The 12592-nt window shown below is 41.3% G+C and overlaps 1 protein-coding gene across 2 annotated transcripts in view; it reads right to left on the reverse strand.

Annotated features, from left to right (window-relative positions):
• Nucleotides 1–437: 437 nt before the first annotated feature.
• Nucleotides 438–12592, reverse strand: part of zfyve21 (zinc finger, FYVE domain containing 21) — a 13263-nt gene continuing 1108 nt past the window's right edge. Inside the window, exons 2-8 of one of the 2 annotated variants that reach the window (XM_061062230.1) lie at nt 9812–9862; nt 9113–9281; nt 8034–8109; nt 5814–5905; nt 5546–5599; nt 4358–4488; nt 438–3983 (exon numbers count right to left, since the gene is read on the reverse strand). In XM_061062230.1, coding sequence (XP_060918213.1) covers nt 3948–3983; nt 4358–4488; nt 5546–5599; nt 5814–5905; nt 8034–8109; nt 9113–9281; nt 9812–9862 — 609 coding nt within the window. In that variant the 3' untranslated portion in view covers nt 438–3947. The remainder of the gene's footprint in view (nt 3984–4357; nt 4489–5545; nt 5600–5813; nt 5906–8033; nt 8110–9112; nt 9282–9811; nt 9863–12592) is intronic. The other variant, XM_061062231.1, reaches the window with a different exon arrangement.

The raw sequence follows: 12592 nt of genomic DNA on the forward strand, positions 1-12592 counted from the left end.
TTTTTGCTGTTTGTCAAAGCACTTTGTAAACCTGTGTTTTTAAAAGGTGCTATATAAATAAAGTTATTATTATTATTATTGCCATTGTTTTGAATCCAATGGATGACGTCACTGAGACCACGTCCATGACTGTTAAAAGACGACATATAGAGCTTTCAAACTTGCAGAAATCTCCTGAAAACCTCCTGATATTTCCAGGAGGAGCTTTATATACACGTGAACGCAAACAGCCACATTTTTCGCTCGGACTTCACCCGGAGTTTCTCCTGCCAGACCCCTGGTATTTTTTTCCACAGCAGGTCAGAGTGGGCTGATGTGAGAACGCAGCAGGATATTCTCCGGAGAATTCAGCTCGAGCCAATAGGAGGGGGGAGTGACGTTTCTACACTGTTACTGCTGCACGGGCTTTCTACAAGACACAGACACCACCACACATGTATAAACATTTGATTTTATTCTCAACAGAATATTCCAACAAAAGGATGTAGTACAGCACGTTCAGCGTAATAAAGGAAGCAGAGGAATAATAAAAGAAAAAGACTGAATCTGGGTGGACATAAAGTGCAGGTTCAAACACTGGCTGAATCATGACTTTGTGGTGTCACAGGAAGTGTAAACTTACAACACAACCAAACACATGGAAGAACTGAGATGTTGGTGTTTAAAACAGTTTGAGTGGATGACCTTGTGAATGTGCACGACACTGAAAACGACCACTGTTTCTGTTTCGGCTCTGAAAAACGACAACCTAACGACACATTGTGGGATTTTCCTTCAGGGGTGAGGAGAATATAAAAATAAACTTCTGTCACAGACGTAGGGATGGAGGCGGTGAAACTTGTTTTTCATGGGATACGACATAAAGGTCAGGACAAAGAAGGTAAAAGGGCTTAAAGTCGACCTATTCTGTGCTCCATTAAATCACTTTAAAGTTCCAGCTTTATGCTTAGAAAACAAGGTAACCGATAAAACAAAAAAAAGGTTAAAAAACGCAAATAATTGAGAAGCCTTTTATACTTGGTTATCACAGCTAAATAAAGAACGTAGCGTATATTGTATAAGCGACAAATTCATTAATAATTTGACTTGACTTGAGATTTAAAGCTCCTGTGAGGAGTTTTTAGCTCGTTATAGAACAGACTGAAATTCATATCAACGCCTCTATATTAACTAGAAAAGCAAACAAGACCAATATAATTATTTTTAAAAGGTCACATATTCTCTAAAATACACTTCACCATGTTTTTCTAACACTAACATGTGTCACTAGTCCGTCTACAAATTCCCCAATCATGAGAAAAGTCCATCCTCTCCGTCTTCTGCCTACTCCTCTTTTCAGAAAATATGTGCTCAAACAGGCCGTTTGGAGATTTTCCCTTCATGACATCACAAAGGGCAGTAGCCCCTCCCCCAGGTGGGTGACACTCCCACAGCTAGGTGTTTGTTCTGCCCTCTGAGTCCGCCTTCTCACCGTAAACAATAGGGCATGGAGCGAGAAAGCACCAAGTACACCCAAGCCCTTCCAGAGAGGGGGTGTGGTCAGACACAGCTCATTTACATATTTAAAGAAACAGGCACAGAAACAGCCTGTTCTGAGCAGGGCTGAAATAGAGGGGTTTATAGACATGATCAAATACAGGATCAGAGTGGATTTAGAACAAGAAACTTCACACACATGTTTTGGGGAGCTCTGAGACTTATTTAAACTGAAGAGGAGGAGAATATGTGACCTTTAATGCCTACTGCCGCAGGGTCAGACCAAAAGATACGACACGTACAGGACAAAATCAGCAAAGAGATTAGAGGTACCGCCTCCCCACAGGGGGGCGCTGAAATCAACCCTAACTGAAAGTTCCTCACAGGAGTTGTAAGTGTTTCAACAGTCTTGTAAAGATATTTCACAAGAGGCAAAATACTGGGGCTAACTTTTTTAAAAACAACTTTTTGACAGAATAAAAATGCTAATAAGGAGTTTTATTTCACATTTGTTAAGCAACACTTTCACAGACTCAGCCAGAACTAAGTCTATGTTAGTGATAGGTCCTTGGAAGTGCAACTAATAACCTGCTGAATCATCAAACTCAAAACCTCTGGGAGATGGAAGATGGGTCACATCCTGTCTTAATAAGTATTATGAAAATAATAATTAAAAAAAAAAGAAAAACAGACAGTTCAGGTCTTTGAGAAAGGACTAGAGGAATTACCGTTTACAAATATTACAAAAACTATCATATGTGAGTACGTACACGCCTTGTGTTAAAGTAGGAATAGTTAACAAAATAGCTTATACAAAAACTTGGATACATGAACGTACATTTAAAGCATTTGTGTGTGTGTGTGTGTGTGCGCGCGCTTCACTAGAATCAGTGAATAGTTTGTTTACTTAGACATCGAGTCCTAAAGGTAGCATCTGTAAAGACTAAAGCAGAGATTTTAACACGTTTTAAAATCAACAAAACACGTCACCTAACATGTTATTAACTCATTTACTTTGAAGCAACAAACATTTTGTTTACAAATTGTTGATAAATCTGATGTTCTTTGCATTTCAGGAATATTCCCTCAATCTGCCTCGGCTTCAGTTAGAGCCTCCTACATTTCCCAGGATGCCTTTCACCCCTGCTTAACACTGCCACCTGCTGCTCCAGTGAGGGAATAAAGGGCTTTCTGTGTGGCTCTTTTCTATTGATTTTAATGATTTACGTTTGTTGAAAGTTTAAACAAATGTAGAAAAAGAAGTCCTCACTTTGATTTGACTTGAACTCCTCACACTCTGGTATTATTTAAAAACTGAATGTACCTGGTTAGGTGAGGTTTCATTAGTTTCTCTAACGTGTGAAATTAACTCTTGGGTGTATTTAAATTGTATTTATTGGTCGTTGGTTTTAAAATGACATGTTCAGTATGGAGGAGGTGTCACCAAACAGCTGTTTGTTTTGGTTTCATGCTGGAGCTCAAAGGCGACATCTAGTAGATTCAAACAGTCGCACATTCTTCCTTTTAACACATCGAAGCAAACAGCTGTTTGATGTGACTGTAAAGAATAATAACATCAGAAAATAACATCAGAAATACTTAAATAAAACCATTAAAGTGTGTCAAAATTGAAAGCCGATCACTGGAAACGTGACACAGACAGATCAAGTCGACATGAAGTTTCTTATCTTCTCTCTTAGATTGATAACAAAATGGGCCCTGAAATGCAAAGAACATGACCTACAGCTGCTTTTCTTTCTGCTTTAAAGGGTTAAAGGTGGATCTGTCCGTTACTCTGCATAAGACGATGTTTAATCTGGAAGATCTGTGTTCAAACTGGTTTAACCGTTAAGTGAAAACACTCTGGAAGGAGAGTCAGCGAAGTGAAAGATTTTTTTTTTAAAAAACCTCCCTGCAGGGATCCTTAAAGTGTCACATCTGGTGGATAAAACCGTCGTCTAACTGCAGCATTTAAAGTCATTGACCGAGCCTCTATATCTGAAGGCATCTCTGAAGTTATAAAAAAATGTTATGTGGAAGGTAAAATGTCACATTTAGAGTGAAAGCAAAATAAATTTAAAGGAAGAAGCTTCGCAAAAGCAACAGACACTTGCTGGTGTTGTGAAGCGTCTTCTGCTGCTCAGCTGTCAGGAACATTAAACGCCCTGATTCAATCAGAGACAAACTTTGACAAAATGTAAAATGAGATCTTCAGCATCATCGTAGTAAACAGGTACAAAGTACTGGTTAAAGAGGTAATAAAGTGTTTCTCATTTGTATAAACGTTTCTTGCTGAGATTACCGTAATAAAAAAATGTAATCGAGAGGCCGAGAGATCAGACGGAAAACGCAGAATCAGAGCTGGCGTTAATAAAAGCAAAACTCTACCGAAACCCCCCCAGAGAGAGACGGGGGTACGAACACTTGGGTGTGTGCTGCCTGGAGGGTCAGTTCAGAAGGCCGTCTGCAGGTCACAGGTCACGAGCTTCATACAGGAGTTTGGCCGCCTGCGGGAAAAACACAAACATGAAGAATAGATCAAATAAACAGCCAGCCAGATGTTTGGTACGATCAGGACTGTTAATCCTAAAAACACACACAGTCGATCGTCTTTGAACCGAAAGGTCGAGGGTTCGATTCCCCAGCTACTGCAGCCACATGCCCGATCTGTCCTTCGGCAAGACACTTAACCCCGAATTGCTCCTCTCTGCTTCGTCAGCGGTGTATGAATGGGATTAGTTACTTCTGATGGACTCTTCACTCAGCAGCCTCGACCGTCAGTGTGTGAATGTGTAGGTGTGACCTGCGGTGTAAAAGCGCTTTGAGGAGTCTGAAGCGTAGAAAAGCGCTCTACAAGCTCAAGTCGTGCGACATGTCGTACCTTGTGCATCGCAGCTAACCATAACGAGGCCACGTTCTTGTCGTCTGCTGCCTCCATGCGCAGCTGCTCAGCATCCTGGGAGCCCATCGGTTTGTAGTGAAGCAGCATGCCGCTGGCCCGCGACGAGCTTCCTGCAACACACACACACACACACACACACACACACACACACACACACACACACACACACACACACACACACACACACACACACACACACACACACACACACACACACACACACACACACACACACACACACACACACACACACACACACACACACACACACACACACACACACACACACACACACACACACACAGGTTATTATCGAGCAGTAATATTCACTTCCTCGTTAATTTAACGGGATAACGGCGGAGGGGAATAAGAATGTGCTACACCTACATGGCGTTTTATACAACGGTGTATTTGATTCATTTGACAAGATATTTGAGTTTTTTTTTTTTTTCTATGTGGGATCTATCTGGGATAAAGTTCCTGCTTATGCCTCTGAAAAGTCCAGCCTCAAAAACATGAGTCAAGTCATTCGGAAGTGATCACTGCATGCAGGAGATACAAAGATGAGACAACAAAGAGATGTCAGGGGGAGAAAGTCACAGACACACAACAAACAGACAAAGGCAAAAAGAAAGGAAATGTTTGAACTTTAAAGTCAAAGTGAGTTCTCAGAGTGCAGCATTACTTCACTTTGATGAGTTTATGTTACATAATTAACGTCAATAACCAAGAATTGACTAATTTAAACACCTGACTGACACAAAGACACTCTTCTTTACTTTTTCAAGTGATGGACTTTTTACTTTATATCTATTATTACTGTGATAATAAACAGGAAGTCAAACCGTGCAGCACGGTAGAAAAAAAAGAGAAGAGATTTTGAAATTGTCTGTTTTATGTTGTACCATATATGCTTCTTGGTTTCAAACTGGATTCATCTGCGCTGTAGCGTGTTGAAATGATTCAGACCGCAAGCCCTGTGATTGGTCTACATGCTCCTCTCCTGGCTCGCAGCTCGTGACCTAGCAGCCGGAGCTAACAATGCTTTTCAGGCCGCTTCATGCACTAATATAATAAAACACAGAGACATCAGGTCGAGAGAAAATGGAGGAGGTTGGAGTGACGATGATGAAGAACGAAACAGCAGCACAGTGAACCACAGCTAACCTTCAGAGATAAAGGGACTGTCCAGCAGACTGGTGTAAGTGTGAATGTCGTTCTCTGAGCCCAGAAGAAGAAAAACAAGAAGAAGAAGAGTCCAGAGTCAAAGCAGCAGCAGAGGAGAAACAGTGCGTTAGTGTTTGATATGAGACAAGAAAAGAGGGCAGGCTGAGAATTTTCACGTCGAGGAAGACGCAGCTATCTTGATCATTTTTAATACGACAGAAAAGAAGAAATATGTTTAATAAATGCTTCGTTATCGTAGTCACATTACCTCCTGGACTCGACCCGTCCGTCAGAATCTGCATGCTGGAGATTCGAGAAAACTCCACCTCAAAGTGGCTCTCCCCATCCAGGAACAGATACCTGATGTTTGGAGAGAAACACAACCGAGTCGTAGATCAAAAGCAGGAAAATTAACATTTCAACTTATAACACAACTGAGAATGTTTTTTATTTAACCTTTATTTAACTAGGTTGGTCCCATTGACATTAAGAACCTGTTTTTCAAAGGAGAGCTGGCCAAGACAGTCAGCAGCAAACACCAAGTTACAGACGGAGACACAAAGGGAGACAAAGTACAATTCACAAACACTCAAATTAACTTTAAGAGAGAACGACCAGTTAACAAAATAAGAACTTTCTGAAAGTCAAGTTGTACAACCAGGCAAGCTGAAAACATCGACACCCTGTAGAATCCTCTTCCATGTCTTTTAATTTAGATTTAAAAACTTTTAAAAATGTGCAATCAGTGAGATGTGTAGTGAGTGAAACTCTAAATCAGTGGTGTCCAAACTTTTTTTCTTGCGGGCCAAAATTGTCGTGTTAGAATCGCTGGCGGGCCACAGGTTTTGTTTTTTAAAATATAGTTGAAAAAATAGTAAGTCTTTGTAGATCAGAATCAAAAGGCTCGCTAAAGAAACCCTTTAATAAAAGGAAATCAAATATTTTGATTTCTTCGTTCTACTTTATTTGTCCATGTCCTGAATGATCTGGATTTGTTTGCAGGGGTGCAAACTCATCAGGGATGAAAAAGGTGACATTGATCTGAACTCCCTAGGGGGGTCTGGGGGCATGCCCCCCCCAGATTTTTTGCAGCTTTAAATTGTGAATTTACAGACGATTTTAGCATTCAGACCGACTAAAGAAGCAGCGCCAACAATAAGAAAAACACAATTGCTTGTCGATATCTATGTTCTGAATTTGCAGAACAGGGCTTACCATGTTCTACTAAGGGCTGATGTGAAGGACAGTCACTATGCAAGTAGCTCTCAGAGCAGAGTCTGAGAGAACATCATAATGCAGTCATCAAGTATCACAATACTGTCAAATATCTTCTATCATAAAATATGAAATATTATCAATATATGAACCTGATGTTTTGCTCCTGCTGATTCTCATTACGTTTATATTCCCTCTCTTATTACATGTGTTGACCAGCTGTCACTTTAATGTTGCCTGAGATAATAATGAACCAGAGAGCTGTATGAAGTTACCTTCAGCACACATTTCTCTCTCCATCTTTACCTCTGGATACCAAACAGTAAACATGATCAGACTGGATGTTGAACAGAAAGGCTGGCTCGCTAACCAGACTTCAAATCTTTCCACAGTGTTTTCAAGGAAAAGTAACGTTATGTAAATTATCCATGTGCTGCACATTGAGTCACTGAATCAGGTTTCATGCTTCTTGCGGCCGGCGCGGCGATATTGCGCAATCGCGGTCGGCGCGAGAATGGTCCGCGGGCGCGTAGGGTCTGAGAGCCCAGCCGCGCACCTCCGAGTTTTTTTTTAATAACGTGGACGGGTTCGTGCCGAGCGCGTTGCAATGATTGGCTGCAGGGCCCGGAGGTACTTTCTTCAGGCCGCGTTGAGCAATCTGACCGCTCTGACCGCAATGGGAAACGACTTAACGTTCGCGGGACCGTGCTTCGCCGGCCGCAAGAAGCATGACAGCTCGCGTCGCAGATTTAGAACACAGAAAGGTTTACAGACCCATGCAGAGCTGGATAAACACTGAAGCTTCAGAGTCCACCACATGGTGACCTGTGTGAGCATGGACTCTAGAGAGGAGGGGGGGGGGGGACACAGCTCTCTGCAATGTTTAGAATTTGGACTGCAGTACCCACTTTAACCACTAGGTGTCAGAGTTACATACTGCTCCTTTAACGACTCGAGCAAAAAATTCCAAGCGGAGGGTGCACACACCTCCGGAAAAACCCTTTTCCCAATTTCTGTCTTATGTGTTTGGTGACATTTAAAATGGTAAGTTAGTTGTGTTTGCTCGCTGAGCGGACCGGTCTGCACTCTGATACCGTAAAGTTATTGAGAAATAAATTAGAGTAATAAAATCATAAAAAGAAAAAGGCACATGTTTAAAGCTGAATTCATGATCACATTTGAAAAAGCTTCTGCAAAGATAAATGAGATGTTTTAACTCATGATGTCGATCAGACTGTGAAACTAAACAAATACTGAATTAAGAGAAGTTCACCTGTGGTTGTTGGAAAGGCGACACATCATGGTTTCAGACTTCTCCGACGTTCCCAAAGTGACCACGAAGGAACCGCCTGGAAACAATGAATGTGATAAAAGACAAAAAGGAGGAACATTAAACTCTGTAAACATCAGTAACAAAGCAAATAGAAGTCGGATCTTGATTTAATCCCCAAAGAAAGGATGATTTTGATTTTGGCTTTAAATGTCACAGAGAGAGATTCAGTGACTGCTCTGTGTGTTTCGTCTCTCTGTTAACTGTTGTGCGTCTTGTTTTTGTGCTGAGCTACTGATAACTCCATCATCGTCAATAAAAGCACGAGGCCCCAACGTGCTGCGGGCTCTCCATTCAGCCGCTCGTCCCCCTGCAGCTGATGGATTTTTCATTGAGAGGCGGCCCGGCTGCTGCTGCTTATTTATAGCTTCACACTGACCTCGACACTCTACAACAACACACAGATTATCGGCGGGGGGGGGGGGGGGGGGGGGGGGTATAGGGGGGCAGTGCTGGATTATATCTCTGACGATTGTTACAGTATTTCTGCTTCCTGTACAGTGGCGGGGAACAGCGTCATGAAGCCACAAAGTAAGATGACAAACACGTTTAGGATGAAGACTAAGTCACAAAACGACAAAAAGCAGAAGCTGAACTAAATGACTGGATGAATCAATAAAAGAAGAAGCTCATTTTTATTTTAACAAAATCCTTTAAAAGAAGGTTTAAAAAAAAAAGTAGCTCAAAACTCAAGTGACCCTGGACTTGTTTTTCAGCACAGATGTGAGACTTCACAAACTTTTTCCATTAGTGTCATAATCGAGCAGCCCGACCTCAAACCACAGGAACATCTGGTGAGATAAACTTCAGAACCATAAAAATCTGGACTTTGCTTTAAATTGTCGGAAGGGGGGAACCGGGCTTGATTACCTTGTAGTGTGTCGCCTGCTTTTTGATCCCAAAAGTTACTTCATACAGGTTTTAACAGAAAAAGGAATTTTGGAGCAGAAGCAGAAAATCAATCCAAAAAAAAAAAACTCCTTTGCTACTTCATGTTCATGAATCGAGGCCGGACTTCTCACCTGCCAGAAGCACTTTGAGTTGTTTTTCGTAGAACTCCATCTCTTTCTGGGAGACCAGGCTGCACTCTGCACACTGACGCACCGGATCCACAAAGCACATCCGCGGCAGCACCACCTTCTTACTGCAGCATTTATCACAGAAACACCGCCCGCACCGCCGGCAGTGATGCTGCGGGAACAACGAGAATCAATCGTCAAAGGTTTCACATTTTTAAAAAAAAACTGTTCAACAACATTTTATTTAGAGAATCATATGTTTCTGTGGTATCTGTTATCATGAAAACCCAACGCACTAATAATCCCAAATAGCTAGCAGAGAGTAAAAAGGAATAAAAGTTCTGGAGGTTTCTAATTTCTGATCATTAAAAAACAAACATCAGGAGAATGCAGCGATGACGATGACGGCTGAGAAAAGGTTTTACTACACTGTGCAAAAACACTGGGACACAGAGCTGCAGTGTTGTGTGTTCAGTCGTCACTGGAAACAAATGCCTCCACAGAGTCCTCAGTGCGTCTCTTTGCCAAAATAAATGAACAGAAGCCAAGAGGAGAAGAAATAGTCATCGAGGTTTCACAACACAGGCGGAGTTAAGAGACTCTTCACTTTTCTTCGTCTCTCTCTCTCTCTTGTTTTTTTTTTTTGGTTTTTTTTCCAAACCTGAGGTAATGCTGTGATTTGTGTTGCAGAACAAAACAAACCTTTCTTCTGATGAAGTCGAACTTGGTGTCACACTGCATACATCTCGGACACTGAAGGACAAGAGAGGAAGAGGAAAAAGAAAAACAGGATGTTACACAACATGCTGAGCTCGGCGGATTCAGGTTCAACAGACAAATGTGGAGCAGAGGGTGCTGACCTTTCAGATTTTAACTCTGTCCCGACTCCCTATCCCGATACAGGAAGCGCGTGTTGTTTTAGAAACTATGAATCTTCAAACCCTTTCCTGACCAACAGACCTAACCTAAAGGTGTTTGTTTTGGTATCACAGGTGAGAGGAAGAAAAACAACAAATCTTCACATTTTAGAAGTCAAAACGAGCTCATTTCTGTCTTTCAAAAGGTTTCGATGATTAATAGATTTTATAACAGCTGCAGATAAGTTTCTACATTCAGATACGAGTACTTAGGGTTGACACAGGTAGTTTTAATTATCTAGGAAACTTCCTTCATAATTCATTGAATGTTCTTTTGTGTTGTCCATGATGTGTCTGACTCTGCTGTTTGAGGTTTTTTCTGACCTACTGACTTTTTTTTCTGTCAAAGCACTTTATTAAAGGTCACATATTCTCCTCCTCTTCAACAACTTTAAATAAGTCTCAGAGTTCCTCAAAACATGTGTGTGACGTTTCTTGTTCTAAATCCACTCTGATCCTGTATTTGATCATGTCTATAAACCCCTCTATTTCAGCCCTGCTCAGAACAGGCTGTTTCTGTGTCTGTACCTTTAAATATGTAAATGAGTGGTGTCTGACCACGCCCCCTCTCTGGAAGGGCTCGAGTGTACTCTGTCTTTCTCTCTCCATGTTCTATTGTTTACGGTGAGAAGGCAGACTCAGAGGGCAGAACAAACACCTAGCTGTGGGAGTGTCACCCACCTGGGGGAGGGGCTACTGCCCTTTCTGATGTCATGAAGGGAAAATCTCCAAACGGCCTGTTTGAGCACACATTTTCTGAAAAGTGGAGCAGGCAGGAGACGGAGAGGATGGACTTTTCTCATCATTGGGGGGTTTGTAGACGGACTAGAGACACATATTAGAGTTCCATAAACATGGTGAAGTGTATTTTGCATAATATGTGACCTTACCCTTTAACACTTGTTTTTAATATGCATGCACCTTCTCTCACTGCCTTAAGTCTTTGGATGCCGTTTACCTTGGAGCATTGACGTTCATAACAAATCTCAGGGCTCTCACTCATCACTGAATAAGGCTACACTTAATCTGCTTCCCTCATGTCTGCGGCCTGTCATGAAACGCATTCTTGCTATTTGACCGTCAAAGGAGTTTCAGGTCCGCTGCTCCTGCATCTCGGAATCTGCTGCAGGAGGATTTGTGTCTGGGGGAAGCTGGGCTCTTTAAATCCAAACTTTTTTTCTTGTGGGCCAAAATTGTCGTGTTAGAATCGCTGGCGGGCCACAGGTTTTGTTTTTTTAAATATAGTTGAAAAAGGTTTTGTAGATCAGAATCAAAAGGCTCGCTAAAGAATAATAAAAGGAAATCAAATATTTTGATTTCTTCGTTCTACTTTATTTGTTTGTTTCTCAGAATCAAGCCTGTAACGTGGAAAAGCTTTCTGCATTTAGCTCAGGTCATTAAATGGTTAAACAACAGTCCGCTTGTTTGCATCTGTTTTCTTTCATAGTTTACAAAAAAAATGTGGAAAATAGTAAAAGAAAAAACAACAACATACATGTTACTGAACATTTTCTATTTTAGGAATATTGCCCTTCAGCCCTTGTTAACATGAAAAAGAAAAATAAGATAATGTGCCAATCTTAATCAAAATCTTCTGATTCTTCATTTGAAGTCACGGGCCGCAAAAAAATCCCCTCAAGGGCCGCAAATGGCCCTCGGGCCGCACTTTGGACACCCCTGCTTTAAATGATTTTAAAAGTAGATTGAAGGCATCGGAGGAAGACGCATCGGGTCGTAGATGATTTGACTTCTGACCTTTCTGACTCGGGTTATGTTGATCTGAGCTTCATGTCTGTAACTTGTTTTCATGGTTAAATAAAAGTGTCAACTGACTTCTCCCTCCATGTCTATAAAATACAGATTAATCCAACACAAGCAGAAAGGGAATGATTAACTTTACTGTCAGGAGGACAAAGTACACACACACACACACACACACACACACACACACACACACACACACACACACAAAAGCTAGCTTCACTGTGGCTGTGAGCTAACAAGCAAAACAAGCGGATGTAGTTTCACTTTAGATATTTATAATAACACTTATTAAACATTAGAACCGGATATGGCAGCTGGTTTGAGAAGTTAACGAGCTTGTTGTTTTCTCCAGTTTACATCTTCCGTTAAAAGCCAGGCTGACCGTGCGTGCCTGCTACGCCCAGTCCAGTGGCCGACTGCCATGTCCAGAACAAAGTAAAGTTAGCGGCAGTTAGCACGAAGGCTAGCGGAAGTCAGTGGACTTTACCTACAAAATAAAAGCAGAGCAACGTATATTTTCTAAGGCACTTGTACTTTAGTCTTGTGTTTCCTTTTAATGACACTCCAACTTTAATGTGACATAATTAAATTGGTATTAATAAAAAAGACCAGAAACGAATATAACATGCTCTACTCTTCTTTTATTTGTTTTTGTTTTGTTCTGTTTTCCTTAATAGCTTGATTGGAGGTTTTTTTTTTGTATTGTCCGTTTAGTTTATTTTATTGGATTTTGCATTTGGTAATGGTGAAGAATGGGGCAACATGTCCGATGTGTCCTTGGGCAAGACACTTAACCCTGAAT

Source organism: Labrus mixtus, chromosome 18, assembly GCF_963584025.1.
Source record: "Labrus mixtus chromosome 18, fLabMix1.1, whole genome shotgun sequence".
Lineage (NCBI taxonomy): Eukaryota > Metazoa > Chordata > Actinopteri > Labriformes > Labridae > Labrus > Labrus mixtus.